Source organism: Solanum dulcamara, chromosome 11, assembly GCF_947179165.1.
Source record: "Solanum dulcamara chromosome 11, daSolDulc1.2, whole genome shotgun sequence".
NCBI lineage: Eukaryota > Viridiplantae > Streptophyta > Magnoliopsida > Solanales > Solanaceae > Solanum > Solanum dulcamara.
This window is the reverse complement of record NC_077247.1, coordinates 46,964,065-46,982,486: the sequence shown is the minus strand read 5'-3', so window position 1 is coordinate 46,982,486 and position 18,422 is coordinate 46,964,065. Positions and strand designations below refer to the sequence as shown.

Here is an 18,422-nt window from a genome sequence, read left to right as displayed (position 1 = left end):
TATTAACTAATAGTGTTTATAAATCCTATTAATATGATTTTAGTTAATAACATGCTGAAGATTTATTAAAATACTATAGATATGGTTTCTAAATGAAATGAAAATTTATTAAAATGTAGACATGGCCTCAAAATGGAATAATACGATAAATATTTGTTAGAATCTTATAGACATGATTTTTATATATAATATCATGATAAACATTTATTGAAATTTTATAGGCATAGTTTGGATATAAAAATAATTATTAAAATTCTATTGGTGTGATTCCTAAATAAAATATCAAAGAAAAATCTTTCAAGCTAGGGATTATTTCATATTAAAACTACCTAATAATATTTTGCCAATATTTATTACATCCATATAACGAGCTTAAAAAATATTTAGCAAGGCCCATAATATTATAAATACTTAAATATTCATCAAATCCTATAGACATGATTTGCTATATGATATTTAACATAAAATCTTATGCACATGATTTTCAAATGACTAGCATGTTAAAAATATTAGTTAAAATATTTAAACATGATATAATTAAAATTGTAAATCCTATGAACATGATGTCTACACAAAATGGCATTTAAATCTAAATATGATTATTACTACATTTCAAAATTATTTAGTAGATCCTACATATATAATGTCTAAATAGTTAATATGATAAAGCTATTATTTAAAACTATATTCATGATTTTAGGCTTAAAATACAAGTTATAATGTAGAAATATTATCAAAGTAATTATTTAATGAGATTTGTCATAAACAAATATAAGACATAAAATAGACAAATTATTTTTTAAACATATATGATGATAAATAATATTTAACAAATTATTTTTAGATCATTTTTTATTTTTATTATTTTTTATTAAAGCAAACCTCTTGTAAAAAATAAAATTTTCGTATCGTGAATAAATGAACTTAAGCATGGGGAAATGAGTAGTATAACTAATTTCACATATATTCAAGCACACATAAATTTAAGATGAACTAAAAATAAATCACTAAAGCAAGTAGCAAGTATATTCCCTCCCCATGTATTCTTCCCCCTTTTATTATATAAAGAGTTTAGTATTACATGCCAAAATAATTAAGAAAAAATAATACAAAAATAGAAATAATAGGACAGGAACTAAAACTATTTGAATCTTGTTCCAAATGAACATCTTCATGTCTTGCATTTGAAATCCAAATCCTGCTAAACCATAAAAAATACAAGCGATATACAAATATATAGAGGTACATCATGATTATGTAATTTTACCACAACAAAGCAAACAAACAAAGCAAGAACACATTTTAAAATAATAAACCAATATATAAAGGAAATTGGTACTAACCTGGATACGATTAATATGAATTTATTAATATGCCAACGGAAAGTGATAGCACTATTCGAGATCCAAACAAGTCGAAGTAGCAAAGAGGCAGCAGAAAGAACTTAAAAGCACTAAGTATTTTTGTTAAAAAAAACCTTTTGTGTTGTAATGAATATTAGATGTAAAAAATGAAAAGTAGAAAATTATTTTTTCTTCTCTGTTTTTCGTCCCCCCTTTTCTCTCTGTCTGTTCTGTGTTTGTTCTTATACTGATAACTCTGAAGGGCCATGAAGTCAAAAGACAACCGGCCACATTTCAAATTCAAACCAAATAAGTCATAAATTATTTCAAAGAAAATGGCAAGGTTTTCAAGATTTTGTCAAAAGCAAATCAATCCACCTTTGCTTTTCCAGATTTGATTCCAAATTATATTCAAAAAGGATGTTTTCAAAAGTCAAAAGTTATGGCCAGAGGGACCCGCTATCAATAATGTAGAAAAATTATGTAAATCACTTTAGAGAAAATAATTAATTATAGACAACATCATGCTCATAATTTAACAAGCAATTAAAAAAAAAAATAATGCTAGCCAAAGAAAGTATGTAATGCATAATGAGACGAGTAAAAGTTAAATAAGGTAACAACAAATCCAGTTAGAACATTAAGTATGTAAACCTAAGCAAACAAAGAATTAGTCATAATCATAATATTTAAAATACAAGACTAAGAAGATTATAGTAATTAATTTAGAGCTCACCGAACTTGAAGAGTAATTACTTAACTAATCAAGTTGTATCATAATTGAACTAAATGCATAATTCAATCTAATTTCGACAAACTGTTAATTCAATCAAGAAAAATGAAGTATGACAAAGATCTACAAATAACCAATTCTTTATGTAACTTATTCAAAATGCCCAGACAACAACAAAATCTAATAACACCAAATCATAAAAAATATTAAATTAACATAAGTAACAAGCAAATTTGAATTCCACATATGTTTAAGAAATATGTTCGGAATCATAAAACAAAGACAAATAGTATTTACTGTTTACCAAATCAATGCATTATCGCAAAGTATTGAAGTTGTGCCCAGAATTAAATCAAACAATTGAGCACTCCAACCATGGTAATTTTAAAATTACATGTCAAACCTTAATATTTACATATGCAAGCAGTTTAAACATAGCAATAAGAACATAAGCCGCATTAAAACACACTTTAATAAGATGTAAGTCTAGGAACACATAGACATCAATGATCTTCAAAATCATCAAGAACTTAAAAGATGAAGTGAAGCATACCTGGGACGGATCTTGTAGATCCGTCTTTGAAACAATTAGATCCCAAAATATATAGGCCCAAATACCAAGCTTTGAAGGGTCGTCGTTGGTTTACAGGTTGTCGCCGCTGCTGCGCGTCTCTTGAAGGTCTGCTGTCCATCGTTGGTGGAGCTGGTGGCAGAGGCGGGCTGCTGCACGTCGTCGCCGCTTCTGTTGGTTGCTGCTCGTCGATGGTGCGGCGGCGTGAGGCTGACGACAAAAGAGAGAAGAAGAGAGTAGCATGAGAGAGAGAGAGGGAAAGCGTGGGAGATGAGGGACAGGCGGCGGCTATGGTTGTCTTCTTCTCCTTTGGAGAAGATGACCCAAAAAAATGAAGAAAGAGAAAAACCTTTTGGGTTTTGTAATTAGAAATGGGGGATGCAATCTTAACCGTTGATTAATTTGGATGAGCGGTTGGGATTGGATCTTTGTATTTGATAAAGATGAGATGGATGGTTGTGATTTAAAGGTGGATTTAAGATTTTAAATTGGATTATATATGCATTTAATTTAGAGAAAAGACTATATTTAGAATAAAAATAGAGAAAAATTGAATAGATTTCTATCTAATTAATAATTATAATATATCATAAATTTTATTTAAGTAGTGGTATATATATATAACATGCGTATGTATATACGAAAATGTGTGCGTGATTAATATAAAATTATATAATAAATTTCATTAAATAATAATTTCAATGTACATGTATAAAAATGTATTAAAATAGATATGCAATATAATAAGTAAATTATAAAATAAATTTAGTTAAGAAATATTTTTTATATAGACAAAATACGCACGTACATAATATACGCTAAATAGATGCGTTAAAATATTCGAACATATGAGGTTCGTTATTAAAAAAAATAAAAATAGTAAAGATAATAGTTATAATATTAATAAATAGTAAAAATATTATAAATCACTAACGTAAAAATATATATGTTTTATTGGATAAAATTAAATATAAATTATTTATTTAATAAAGAAATAATTTTGAAAAATTGTTTATTTATTAAAATAGCAATTCGAAAAGTAGTTGTGAGTGGTCAAAATTGGGTGTCAACAATTCAGCCACTTGATCACAAGTTCAGAATCTACTTCCAATATTACTCTATTATAACCATGTTGAATGCACCAATTAATGCCAAAACTGGTTGTCTGCGCTTCCGCTTGATTATTGGTTCCAACTCCCAAAGGAGAGGCAAAAGCATATATCAGATTACCCTTATGATCCCTTACTATGCCTCCTGCTCCTATCTTTCCTGGGTTGCCTATGGCACTCCCATCAGTGTTAAGTTTAACTATGTTAGGGGGGGTTTGAGCCATTTAACCTGGATTACTTTTATGTCATGCTTACAGTTTTCTATCCAAATAATTAGATCCTTCCAAGCCGGTGGCCATGGGATATATGGAAAAGTTGTAGTAATAAGCATGTATATTTCTTTGATTATATTGAACTTCACTCTAGTAGTACTAGATTTCTTTCCTCCATATTTACTTGCACACCTGTTCTTCCAGACATTCCAGCAAATAAATATAGGGAGGGCTTGCAACATGAGTTTATGTACAGCATTGTTTGGTTTGTAAGTCCACCATCTCATCAAGATACCTCTAATGGAGTTGTGGTCCTGCATGATTCCCCCCCAGTTGGAGAAATATGTCCAGATGTGTTTAGCAAAGCTTCCAGAGACAAATATGTGATCTATGTTGTCCAAACCAGGCCTGTAGCAGCATGAGCACTCTGCAGTTTCTCTCCCAAAAGAAACCAGTTTATCATTGGTTGGCAGTTTGTGTCTCAATGCTCTCCAAAGCAAGAATGAAGCCTTGAAAGGGATGTTAGTATGCCATGTCATCCTATCTATCAATGTCTTGTTTTTTTTCTTTCTTACATTTTCCCAAGCTGATTTACAAGTGAAATTTCCATGTGATTGCAACTTCCATTGAGCTTGATCTAATGTGTTTTGTTGGTACATGATTTTAGTATTGAGAATTGTGTGAATCATGTGTTGAGGGGCCTGTTACCTGATTTTCTCTTCATTCCATTTTACATTTGTCAAGAACATGGAGACAGTGGAGTTGTTGAATCTTGGAATATATTCATAGTGATTGGCTAGAGGGCCAATACCCAGCCAATCATCCCACCAGAAACTGCAGTTCCCTGAACATAAGGTCCACTTAATGTGAGGTTCTATGTCACCTTTGTTCTTCATCATGTTCTTCCACATGAGAGATTGGCCTGTGTGCCACTTTTTTGTGACAGGGTGAGCTCTTTAGCAGTATTTAGCTCTCAAGAAATCCCCCCATAAAGATCTCTTAGTTCTGAACAACCACCAATGTTTATATTGCATTACAACAACAACAACAACAACAACGAACCCAGTGTGATCCCACCATGTGGGGTCTGGGGAGGGTAGAGTGTACGCAGACCTAACCCCCACCTTAAAAGGTAGGGCGGCTATTTCCGAAAGACCCTCGGCTTAAGAGAGAAGAACAAGGGAGGAGAAACAAGGAAAAACAAGACATAGATCAGTAAAGCCAGGCATATAACAGACAATATAAAGATATGAATAATGAGAGCGATAAAGCGATAAAGTCAGGGTAGAAAAGATCGGGGATAAAGGGGCATTAACTACTATAGATAAAATAGGATACCCAAAGTAGACTGGGCCAACTAATATAAGTAGTAATCCCATGCAAAATCCTATGTTAAGACAAATGAGCGCGACTACGACTACTATGGAGAACCGATCGGCCACCTAGCCCACTATCTTAGTCTGAGTCCTCCATAGCCTCCTATCTAAGGTCATGTCCTCGGAGAGCTGCAACTGTGCCATATCATGTCTAATGACCTCTTCCCAATATTTCTTCGGCCTCCCTTTGCCCCTCCTGAAACCGTCCATAGCCAACCTCTCGCACCTCCGCACTGGAGCATCTGTGTCTCTCCTCTTCACATGCCCAAACCATCTCAGTCTCGCTTCCCGCATCTTGTCCTCCACCGATGCCACTCCCACCTTGTCTCGGATATCTTCATTCCTAATTCTATCCATCCTAGTGTGCCCACACATCCACCGCAGCATTCGCATTTCCGCGACTCTCATCTTTTGGACATGAAGTTTCTTGATTGGCCAACACTCCACCCCGTACAATAGGGTCGGTCTAACCACCACTTTGTAGAACTTGCCTTTGAGTTTTGGTGGCACTTTCTTGTCACACAGCACTCCGGAGGCGAGCCTCCATTTCATCCACCCTGCACTGATGCGGTGTGAAACATCTTCGTCGATATCCCCATCTTCCTGTATAATAGACCCAAGGTATTTGAATCTTCTTTTCTTTTGAATGGCCTGGGTACCAAGCCTCACTTCCCCGTCAGCCTCACGCGGCAGGCCACTGAAACTGCACTCCAAGTATTCTGTCTTGGTCCTACTCAATTTAAATCCTTTAGACTCCAACGTCTGTCTCCAGCCCTTCAGCTTGTCGTTAACTCCGTTGTGAGTCTCGTCAATCAGGACTATGTCATCCGCGAACAACATACACCAAGGCACCTCACCTTGTATTTGTCTAGTCAAATGATCCATCACCAGGGCGAATAGAAACGGGCTAAGAGTCGATCCCTGGTGCAACCCCATCGTAACAGGAAAGTGCTCCGAGTCCCCCCCTACCGTCCTTACCCTGGTCTTAGCTCCATCATACATGTCTTTAATCGCTCTAATGTATGCCACAAGTAAACATTTCGCCTCCAAGCATCTCCATAGGACCTCCCTTGGAACTTTGTCATAGGCCTTTTCTAGGTCAATAAATATCATGTGTAAGTTCCTTTTCCGCTCCCTATACTGCTCTACCAATCTCCTTAAGATATGAATGGCTTTTGTAGTCGAGCGCCCCGGCATAAATCCAAACTGGTTCTCTGAAATAGACACACTACTCCTCACTCTCATTTCTATCACCCCATTGCCAGGCATATATCTTCCAAGTTTTTTACACCAATACCTCCCTCCTCGTATGGTAAGCTCAAGTTTCAACTTCTATAGTTGATAATTTGGCCTTAGCATCCATTACTTTGGGCAAACAGAGTGGGGGCAGCTAGGCCTAGTTAGTACGTTTCTTACTCCAATCAAACATACATGAAATATCAGCTGCTACTCCGTGAATCTCCAAGAGACGTGTGGATGTTTTTATTTTTCAAGGCAGCAAGAAATCATTTGTCCGCCAGCATGGGTGCACTCGAGAGCTTCTCGGAGATGTTACATATTGCCATCAACATTAGTATTCGATAATTCTGTTCACCAATTAATACTTCAATAAAATAAAATTGCCTAAATTTTTTGCTAGCTAGAATTTGAATATGAAATTGCCTAAATTTTTTGCTCGCTAGAATTTGAATTTGACAGTTGACGCTTTATTATTCTCAAAGTCTCCACTTATTTTATTGATTACGCCAAACTCTAAGGTTTTGTGTACTACATTAGCTATTAATTATGTGTTAATTAGCTACATTAACACACCTTTCTCAATCATTAAGATATCAACTAAATAACTTGAGATCCATTTCAGTATGAGAAAATGAACAATAAAGTGTATGATTTACATTTGGAAAATGGAATGATGGACAACAAAATACATTTTGCAAATGTTAATAGTTACCTCCTGCAAAGACTTTTTAACCACACGATAAATGTAATAATGATGTTTCAAGTGAAATCTAAAATTTAAAGTTTATTCCATTCAAAGAAGCTGGTGCGGTATAATTTGAGATAGGAAAGTAAGTGCGGAGCGTTATCTGACAACTTTGACTTAAATTTGTGTGCAATTCATAACGACAATCCGTTGTAGTCTAGTTGGTTAGGATATTCGGCTCTCACCCGAAAGACCCGGGTTCAAGTCCCGGCAACGGAAATTCAAACTTTTTTTTTCGAGGGGTCCAGTGAAAGGCCAATGAAATAGAATGATTATAATTAGTTATAAAATCTGAATCACCGCATCACAGTGGCGGGAAAAAACCAAAGAGGCATAGTGAGTGAGACAACTCGGTTAGGGTTTTCAAAAACGAAAGAAAATCGAAGGAGAATGGAAAAGCGAAAGAGAGGAGGAAGGAACAATGGAGGAATTGAAGAGAACACAATGGCAATTCTCGATACTTCTGGTTTCAATAGAGACTCTCACCACCGCCATGACGATAGTACGCTTTTAGTTTTTTTCTTCTTCTTTCATTTTTTCATCTGTTTTCTTCTTCGATTGATATGTTGAAACAAATTTCGTAGGTCTTGCTTTTCTGGAAGCTGTTCTCTCTGCTTCGTTGCTACCAGATAATGGAACAGCGCCTACTAGGTATCTTTTTCCCCGTTTTCTCTATTTTGTCACTCTTTTTCTCTGTTTGTATTTACGGATGTTGTATGATTATGATTTTCAGTAACTTTATATATAAACAGAACTCTATAAATGTATACACACATTGCGTATGCGTGTGTGTGCGCGCTTTTTTGGAGAATTGTACCGACAGTGAGAATACCCTTTACTTCTGCTGTTCGGCTACTGAAGCTTTAACCCCAGCTTCTCCTTTCCCCCTTTCCATTTTCTAATTATTTTTCCTTCTCTTGTAATAAAGAAATACATGATAATTGTAATTATAGTATGGTGCAAGTCTTTAATTTAGTCAATTGACTTTTTAATGCGGAGTTTCTTATTACATCTACTGGTTGATATATAGTATCTCTTTTAGTCTACTTATAAGAAAAAAATGTATGGTTTACCAATCTGCATGATCTTACATTCTAGTCTTAAATGGTTGTTTTTCTGTAAGCTCGTGGAGTGCATGGAACTTCTCCCTTTATAAATGATTGTGAAAACATACTTTCGCCTTTTAATGTTGCTTGTACAAGTACTTGGTACTATGATCATTGGGGGAACAATACCTAATCCCAAAGATGCTCCTTTGTTCAGTTTTGTGGCAATATCTCTTTTTGCTTACTCGTCAAAAGCAAAAGCAAAGAAGAAATCTTTGTTGCAAACTTTATTAATACACTTCTTACTTCATCAAAAAAAAGAAATCTTTGTTGCAAACTTGCTTTGTAGTTGGCATGAATGATATTTCCACACACACACCCCTCCCCCATCTTAAATGTGTGTCAGTTTAGCTTTCAAGTTATCACATAAGGCTTGATTAAAAAAAAGTTACCACATATGGTTCCTATTATCTAATTTCACGGATATGCTGGAACAGCACGATGCGCGAAGCGATTTTCCAAATTTTGAAGGAAGAGACTTCACTTGAGCTAATAATGGGAAGTTATCAACTTCTAAATGAGTTGGATAAGGTAAGAGCTTGCCTTATTCCTTAAGTTTAACTTCTTATATTATTACTACTGCATTTGACTTTCTTACTTATGATGGATTTTCTTGTGAACCTAGCGATTTCCTAGGGTGTGCTTGCCCAAAATGGAGGAGGCAGCATCATGTCTGCCTCCAACCGTTCTCAATGAACCTGTTGAAGAGGTATCTCCATTCTTTCACAGCTGAAGACCTGGTCATACTTAGACGCAGTTGTTTCTCAATATTAACTTCAATAATGATCAGATACCCTATGTCAGGCCTGGTGTCCATTTACTCTTGGATTGGATAGGGATGATGAAATAAATAAAGGTTCAAGTGGATCAATTGACCCCTTGGTGAGTCAGACTGTATGTAATGGCTGCATCACACATGTACACCAATTTCCTATGTGTATTTTACTGTTTTACTGAACTTTATTATTCCTCTCACATGTATCTCGGTAGTGTTAATCTTTCTGGTGGTTTTAGGGCTTTCTTTCACTAATACAAGAACTTGGGAAAATGATCAACCAGAGGTCAAAAGCATTAGAAACAAAGGTCAGTCACCATATTGAAGCTTTCTTTCAATCTCTATGCCTCACAATATTATATGTTACTCTTTTATCATCATAGCGTATCAGCTCAGATACCAGTAGACATGGCAATTTCAGCTACACTAAATAGTTGTTTGACCAAGCTTCTACCATTTACTTATTTGGAAAAGTGATTTTTTGTCAGAAGTACTTTTCAAGAAAGTACTGTGAGAGTAGCAGTTTGTGTTTACCCTTGACTCTGGATGTGTAGACATATCGAATTCCTTTGTAGATGTAAATTAATTGAACATGCCACTGACAATCTTGACTAATCAGATAATTTTATGAATTGGTTTTGTAATTATTCTTTGAGACTAATAAGATAACTGACAGGTCAATTTTGTATTTATATCTTTTATTAGTCAGTTGGTTTGTGATTTGTGCATAGTGTCATCATTGAAGAATTACCTTGTCTTTGTATCTTCATCAAATAGTCTGACACAGACCTATTGCAGATATTAAGAAAGATGTTACTACTTCACTATCTTGTCAGTGTGCTTGAAGGAGACTTTGTGCCTCGGAACAGAGCATTCAAAGGTAATGATTTTCAGAGGATTCTAATTTTCATTAAGTGTCATGCACCTTAAGAGGTCTTCTCAAAACCATCATTAAAAGTTTCGTCTTGCAGAGAAGATGAGTTGGGCCCTTTTGAGGGATTCGTTGCTCAACATGCTTCTGGTTTGTTTTTGTTTTCAAATGTTACCATTATTATTTGTCTGTAATATTGCTACTTAGAATTGTGAGTTTTTACTGAGGATTGCATAGGATGCCATTACTTATTTGTCTTCCACTCATTGTTCAGGGGTCAAGAAAAATAATCTATAAAAGCTTAGTCAAGGACTGCCTATCAGTTATATGTGATGTGTTCTCTGACTTATCTGATAAATCTGAGTCCTCCTCTGATGTGGATTCAGTGGAACCTCCTTCAAACGAGCTATCATATAAATGCATTGCTGCTTTTGCACTAGCTTTACCTGAACTCAAACGATCTACTTGTATCTATCTGAAGAAGCTCCTGAGAATGGTGAATTCCTGAGCTATTATTACTCTTTAAAGTATATGTTTGACCAGTTCTAATTGTGACTTGTTTCACAATTAGATGATGGAGCTGGATACATCACGGAATGTGGCAGATGTTCAAGGACTTACCACCAGAGCTGATGGTGTGAGGTATTTCGTTGAACGAATTATTTTACTTTAAGTAAAACCGTCAGATTGAGAAATATGATTGATATCAGAGATAGTGCAGAACACCTGCTGCAGAGATCATTTTGGACGAACTTGCTTACAATTCTGATATGCTCTCCCCCTTTTTTCAGGTAATGTCCTTTCCTCTTAAGTAGGATAATGCGATGAAACTTATGTTTTTATCGGGAAGATGTTGACATTTTCTATACATGGTCCCTGGAAATCTTATATCACAAAAGCTAAATCAAATTTTGAGCTTTTGTTACCCTACGTGTTTCTTTGTCATTCTGATGCATCTTGCTTGTCAAGGAGAATGCTGCATAATATGATAAAGTAATTTTCTGCAGGTCTTTGATGACCCTTGGTGGAAGCTAAAAATGATCATGCAGTACTTTCAGAAGTACATTCCTAAGGTAAATGCATTCTTCTGTCATCATGTCAGATCTTAACACTGTACAAGTATCTCCACTTAATTCATCTGGTAGGAATTTTGTAGTGGAATGTAGGTTAGATATGAGGATTAGGGCATTGTTAGCTTATTGAATTCATATCCATTATGAAGCTTGGTATTTTGTTATTGGCTTCTTTTGTTATTGTTGTTCTGTTTTATTTGGTTCGATCTCTGCTTTTTTTTACCCCACTTGTGGGATTTCACTGGGTATGTGGGTATGTTGTTGTTGTTGATCTCTGTTTTTTTTCCTTGGATCATTGAAGCTGTCTAATGTTGTATACATTCTAAATAAGCCTTGCTTAAGGAGTCTGTAGATATTGACCATGAGACTCTTTTATTAGAGACATTAACATACTATAGATGACTCCTTTCTCATTCTAGTATTCCATATACTTCCTAAATACAACTTACCGTTTGTGCTGTTATAGTCCATGTTATGCTGATCTCTTCATTTGGTTTTTGATGGCAGAAATGCAAAGTCGTCCATGCATGCATTGGAAAATCCTTGTCAAGATATTTAGCTTTAATCAGACTTGTCATAAATGTTAACTATTTACTTTTAACCAGTCCACCTCCCAAAGCAAGTTCCTTGGAGTGCTACAAAAGTCCTTAGTTTTGATAACTTGAACATTTTCAGCAAATTACTAGTTTGCATTTCCCTTTTTAGGAATTCTAAAAGATCTATGCCCCAATTTTGTTTTGTTTGGTTCTGTTGGTTGTTTTCCTGTACCGTTTATTAGTTGAGGTGTCATCTATCAAAAAGCTTGCTCTATTTGGTTACCTGGTTTAATACAGAGGTTACAAGCTAAATTTTTGAGATATTAATACCACTTTAATGTACTTATGTTGCAGTCTTCTGTTCGTACTAGGAGATCGAATGGTCCAGTGAATGATTCCACATTTGAAAGTGTTTTAAAGTGCTTCTCAAGCAGCAGGAGCACAAAAAATATCATCAAAAAAATAGGAATGGATGTTGCTCAGCTGCTTCTTGGGCATGCCTTTTTGGTGATTAATCTTTCTCGCAAACCTATGTTTGCTTCTAGGATTTCCAATTTTGATTCCTTGAGTAGTTCTTTCACTTGCAGAATTTCGATAAGACGCCTCGCAAAGATCTTTAAGTTCAGTTATAGATAATCATTTTAATCTTTTTCTCACTAGGATAAGTATTTTTATTCTCTTACAGGCATACTTGTCAGTATCAGTGGAATCTTCTGCTGAAAATGATGATTTTGAAGAGATAGTGAAAGGAAGCTCTCTCACAGAAATCTGCAAGCAAATAATAGCTGCTTTTACTTCTATCAGAAAAGAAGACAAGTAAGATTCGCTTGATGTGTGTTGATTAACCTTGCTTTCACCTGCTGAAGATATTCTTAATTTCCCTAGGAAAATGCTGTCGTCTTCTTACACATCTTTGAACCACCCATTGCACAAGCTTCACATAATGAATTAGGCACCTACTGGCTTTTCGATTCTCTGGGCAAAGATGTTCATTAGAACCTGCAACATGACAATTGAAGTACCATACTTCTCTCCTTTTCATGAATTTTGTATGAATCATGTTCTTCTTAACAGTTTAGCTTCTTTAGGAAACATGATGCCTTAGTTCCGATGAGATACAAATTCAGAAATAAGAACTAGTAGAAGGACACATCTAATCGAGAAAATTTTGATTAGAAGGGTTTACTTGGATTAGTACTGTAGTTACTAGTTAGAGAAACAACTGGGTGAAACATGAGTCCTCTAAGAAATTAGAATTACTTGTATTTTTAACAATTGTTCAGATCTAGAAAAGAAAATGATTAAAGAAGCAACTAGAGAGGGTTACGTGGTGATCTGCAGCAATAATTCCTTCTGCAGCTTCTGAGGAATGGTTGAAAAAGACACTTTAGCATATAAGTGTGTTTAAAAGTCTCTTGTCTGCAATCCTGGCTTTCATATCCTTACAGATTCATGGTATTAGAACACAACGTCTTTTGATGGCTCAGATGATATACTTACGTGGTAAACTGTTGAAGTAAATTTAACATGAAAGCTTTTCTAGTTTCTAGCTCTGCACAAGTTAATAAGTTGACATATCATGATGCAGGAATACAGAAATTCTACTTTTTGGTAAAGAAGCGGTGTTCACAGCTGCAACCATTCTCTCAACTAAGTCATAGGAGAAGCGGCAGTTACTATTTATTGTTCATAATGTATATTTGGTCAAATGGGCGCAATTAGCAAAGCCCCCTACCTGAAGTTGGCCAAATGATGTTACCACACAGCCAGTACTGGTCAAATGCTGATCAAGGAAACCTCAGAGAAAGCTACATTTGTGCCTTCCTCCTAGGGTGATTGGTGAAATTAACTTCACCTCTATTTTGTAACGGCACTATATGACAGCTAAATAGATTTGAATTGGTATTTTTTATGCCTTCTGGCTTGTGAAATGATCAAGGCACTCTTTAATAGCGAAGGACCTGTCCTTTTTAGTTAAAGGATAACTGAAAAAGGGTAACTCTAAGGAACTTGGTGTATCATGTATGAATATCCGTAGCTATAAGCTATGCATCAATGCAAAATAGGTCACTCCAATGTTTTAGAATCCTGTCGAATGATAGTCATGAAAACACTGAACAGAAGAAAATGGAAACAAACAATGAAATTTGTCTGATGAATTATTTGAAGGTCATGTACAACTGAGAGGTGTTAATGTGCTCGGTGAGGCAATTTGCAGGACGTTCTCCGATGATTTTAGTGCAATGTACTACCGAAGTAGTTTTGCAGCTATTTCAACAAGTGATGACAAATATAAGCTTAAAAGTTGATATTCATGATGCTTTAATCCAACTATAACAGATTGTTTTTCTCTTCCCCTCTTTTGATTCCTTTCAGGTTTTGAGATTGCTGAAATTCCATAAAACGAATAACCCAACACTTCATGTTGCCTACTTTTGGAACGCTAGATTTATCATTCAAATTGCAACGGAGGTGCGCAGGAATCATTTCCTCAATTGCTTCAGTCTCATTTTGACGGTTGTGCTGAGTCAAGATGCATCGTGACAGGGCCATCATTGACCAAGTTGACCTGCCAAATTAAACAAATACGCAAGTCTGAGAACATCCTCCAGTTCAACAGAATTTTAAACCTAAAAGAACTCATTCTTTCAGAGAACCCCACCTTCATCATTGCCCCAAAGACACCATCTGCAATACGCAAAAAATATATGGATAGTCATCTCCCATTATACAGTTTCTGTAATTTTAGCTTTCTCAAAAGGAACAGAACGAAACTAGAAGTGCAGAAGTTACTCCTGTGGATTCATTATTAACCAATTAAGCCAGTAAAGCATTTTGAGACCACATAACCTCATTAAGCATTTCAGTCAAATAGCTGAAGCTCTGGGCTTAACTAAGTTGAGTAAAATAGTACAACCAGAAAATAAGAGGATATAATACTTTAGACCTCATCAGTAAAGCGAAGAGCATCAAAGCCAGTCAATCTTTGACCATTGCAGAGAGAAATATAACTTCTTTGCATATGCAGAAGACCTATTTTATTACTTACAGAGACTACAAAATCTAAAAGAATTGGAGATTTTGAAAGAAAGCAGATAATAGTTCACCTTTAAGATCTATGATACTGATCTATGCATGTGCCAGTTTTCAACACCAAGCAAATATAAGAGCCCTAACAATGAGATAGTTGACAGAGCAACACCGTGGATGCAAAACCAACATCTTTATCCAGTGAAGCTGTCAGATGTAATTACTGTGACTACATGGATGATGTTGAATGCAACAATTTAAAAGCTTAGGCTTTTAAAAGGTCATTCAAATAGAAGAATATCTCACAATTGCTGGAGAAATTTGGCCTTGTCTTCTAGTCTGAGGAAATTATTCCTTAATGTTCCTTCTCACAGAAAGGGCTAGCTACTATATCACACCATTCCAGATTAGTACATATTCCAACATTACACACTAAATTTCTTTAATTCAAGGGAAAATTGCTAAGGGAGAATTAAGGAAAAATAAAGTATTAGCATTCTGTATTAGAACCTTCATGGTTTAAGTTGTCAACATGTATAGTCTACAAATGGACTAAAGATAAGCAAGTAATCCGCATTGGGGGATTGAGTGCCCGCAGGAAGCACAATAGTTGTGCTGACAGCTTGAAACTGGTGCTGACTTGTTATGAAAGTAAGGTAGAAGTTCAGTCAAAAAAATGTAGAAGCTAGTCAGCACAAGAACAAGAGAGACAGAGAGCCGATATCAACTTTTATCTTTCCATAGGACTATTTATAACAGAAAAGGAGATCAAAACTGAGAATTCATGGAACAATTTATTCACCTTTGACGGCATCCTGTTTGTAAGCTTTCTGGAATTTCTCAACCAGAGAGGCATAAAAGGGTTTCGCTTTCTGAGGAGGCATTGCGACATGAAAATCCGGCTTGTTTCCTTTCAAAACCCCATATAGTGTAAACTGACTCACTGCACCATCCAGTAGAATTAGACATACAAGTAAATCATTGTATACCCTGACCAAAGTTGAGCTTATTTTCCCATCACTGAGACAGTCAAAGCATCATCTTTAAATTCATTTAAATTATTTTTCCATCATAGACTTTCAAAGCATCTTCTTTAAGACTTAGACCTTTGCGAGAACTTGTACAGAAAATCAGTTACCTAATAGAACTTCATAATTCTTCTGAACTACCTGCCAATAGACAATAGAAGCCGACAAACTTAATACTGAAGCAGTGAAGTAAGACTAAGTAACAATTCTACACAGTAAATAATACATCTGTTTTTCTAAATGTCCAAGCCATGCAATACTACCATCATTTACAAAGATGCATCAGAATCTCTGACAAGATATGAAAAGGAACAGTGATATTTTATACTCTGTAAATCCCCAATGCCCTAAAATAACTAACACGGTGACATCTCAGAATCAGTCTTGCGTAAAATTTGAATACTAAACTTCTTCATACATGTATTACTAGCTTGAGGAGCTATGGGGTTAATGATCTTCGTCTATATCTTACTTTAAGCTTTTTGGACATTATTTTCCATGACAATGCCTTTCAATTTTGGTTGAAATTTTTTCCTTAAATGTTTACCAACATATATTTGGAATTTGATAACACTCACATGGATCAACATACTACATCCATCCCAATAATAATCTAAAACCATTCGACTTGTGGAGTCTAAGGACGAAAAGTTCAATAGGTTATCACATGAGTGCAGTAGAAAAAAAGAGAATTCTTTGTCATTTAAGAAACTAGGCCAGACTATTTCAAATAGACCAAAAGATAGATTCTAATTAAATGGGACAGAAATATATGGTCAATGGGACAGAGAGAGTAAAAGAAATGGTCCATTTACATTCTTTCTGAGTAGAAATGCAGTTCGTCTTACTGTTCAGTCTGAAGTTTGAGCCATGATTTTGTTTCAAAATTACAGAGAACTGGGGTAATATTTACAATTTTAGAGTTTACAATCTCCTCTCTTTCGTAGAATCTCCAATAGAAGTTAAACAGCTGAAAGCATGCAATGACTTTTTAAAGCAAGAGAGGCAAACAAATCAATTCGTCATTACATTGCAAAGACCTTCTCACTTTCTTAACAAATGTAACCTCCATTTAATAACATAGGGAGTAACTTATCCATTTTATCCTACTTCCTTTTACAGTTTATAAGGTAGCAAAAAATTCAATCAATCAACTAGAATTCAATCCCAAACTTGTTGGTGTTGATGCTATGAATGCACTATATGTTCCACTATATCTTTTCCTCTAATAAATTGTACATGGGATACTCTTGTGATGCAGCCAAATGTTCATCTCATGAGATGAACTGTTCTGTGTCAATGCTTATCAGTGGTATATCTTCTAAGAATCAACTAGCATAAGAGGTCAAACTTTTCACAAAACAATAAAGCATTGATTCAAGCAAAAATTTTCAATCTCCAATCAGATAATTGGTTAGTAATGCATAGACAGTAAATAGCTGTAAAAATCAGCACTCAGAAACCACACATTATATCAGGCAAAAATAAATATGCAATTCCATCATATAGCAACAAAAGCTCATGATAAAGGTGTTCTCTCTACAGCAAGAGCTTCACCACTACATGAACAAAGTGGATTAATTAATGTGTTGATTTCTCATATGATTACTCAACTAATAGTTATTACCTCAAAAAATCACTTTCTCTGTTGAAAAAAATTGGAATCAGACTTTCTGAAATAAATATCGTTTTATACAACTTACAAGAATTCACAGTCATTTAACAATTCAAATTTTGAAGTAATTATTTCCCCATCAAAATGGTAAAGCATCACCATACAAAATGAATCAGAGGGAATAATGTTGTACAAAAATTATTTAATCACCACAACAGAGAGAAAATTACACTGTGATCCCATGTCTTTCCAGTTTCCTCATTCGGGAACAGTCTCATATTCAACACTTTCCGGCATCTGCAAAATTACAAACATTAACAGAACACCAAAAAACAAAAAAAAGTGATTCAGAAAATATTTTCTATTAGCATTTCAAAGTAGTAACTTTTACCGTCGAAGCTCACTTACATGTAGTCAGCATCGGAATCGACGTCTGACTCATGAATCCCAACGAGAACGAGCAATCCCGGACCGATTGCTGATACTATATGTCCCTCGACCTGCAAAAAATTGCTATTATGCACTAGGTAAGCAATGAGAGCTATTATTCCTAGTTAGTAATACTCCACAAATAGAAGGAAAAAAACCTCTACACTGGCTGAAGCAACACGCTGGACTACGGCCCTCATTTTTCGATCTTCGTCGCCGGCGAGACAAGTCAGGTAGCGCAATATAGCACGCCCTGTATTTCGTTATTGCTCTTCCTATTCCTGGCGCAATATAGCACGCTTTCTTCTATTTCCCTTCAGGAAAACAGAAATAAAATTATTTTATTCTTAACTTTGAATTTTAAGTAATCATTTTAAGAGACTTTGGGATATTCCAGCGACTCAAATAAGCCTTGAAAAAAATAATGAAAAAGGGAGATCCTCATAATAATTTTAATTTACTCCTATTTGACTTTGATATAGAAAATCCAGTTATAATTGGGAGGAAAATCAACTTTTCATTTGTCTAATTTTTGTTTATATTTATGTTATATGTATGTATAGTGTACTAAGGGTCTGACTTAACTTTTTTTAAATAGCTTATAAGCTAAAAAAAAAAAAGTTGGACTGTC

The 18,422-nt window shown here is 35.1% G+C and overlaps 2 protein-coding genes, 1 long non-coding RNA gene and 1 other non-coding gene across 4 annotated transcripts; 2 read left to right on the top strand and 2 right to left on the bottom strand.

The window, feature by feature from the left end:
- Positions 1-946: 946 nt before the first annotated feature.
- Positions 947-1,479, bottom strand: LOC129874545 (uncharacterized). Its single transcript, XR_008762921.1, has 2 exons — positions 1,344-1,479; positions 947-1,198 (listed from the first exon to the last, which is right to left on the bottom strand). It is a non-coding gene; the product is annotated as an uncharacterized LOC129874545 (long non-coding RNA).
- Positions 1,480-7,474: 5,995 nt separating this feature from the next.
- TRNAE-CUC (transfer RNA glutamic acid (anticodon CUC)) lies at positions 7,475-7,547 on the top strand. Its single transcript has one exon. It is a non-coding gene; the product is annotated as a tRNA-Glu (tRNA).
- A 72-nt stretch (positions 7,548-7,619) lies between these two features.
- LOC129873064 (negative regulator of systemic acquired resistance SNI1) lies at positions 7,620-13,765 on the top strand. The gene is made up of 15 exons (XM_055948063.1): positions 7,620-7,830; positions 7,913-7,979; positions 8,872-8,965; positions 9,060-9,143; positions 9,239-9,316; positions 9,449-9,517; positions 10,008-10,089; positions 10,181-10,230; positions 10,355-10,576; positions 10,652-10,722; positions 10,802-10,871; positions 11,088-11,153; positions 12,044-12,196; positions 12,375-12,505; positions 13,278-13,765. The coding sequence occupies exons 1-15, from the start codon at positions 7,719-7,721 to the stop codon at positions 13,348-13,350; spliced, it is 1,422 nt and encodes a 473-aa protein (XP_055804038.1). The 5' UTR covers positions 7,620-7,718; the 3' UTR covers positions 13,351-13,765.
- Positions 13,766-13,817: 52 nt separating this feature from the next.
- On the bottom strand, positions 13,818-18,127 carry LOC129873065 (uncharacterized). Its single transcript, XM_055948064.1, has 7 exons — positions 17,950-18,127; positions 17,771-17,862; positions 17,593-17,659; positions 15,858-15,888; positions 15,522-15,662; positions 14,352-14,377; positions 13,818-14,258 (listed from the first exon to the last, which is right to left on the bottom strand). The coding sequence occupies exons 1-7, from the start codon at positions 17,989-17,991 to the stop codon at positions 14,196-14,198; spliced, it is 462 nt and encodes a 153-aa protein (XP_055804039.1). The 5' UTR covers positions 17,992-18,127; the 3' UTR covers positions 13,818-14,195.
- Between the last annotated feature and the right edge of the window lie 295 nt (positions 18,128-18,422).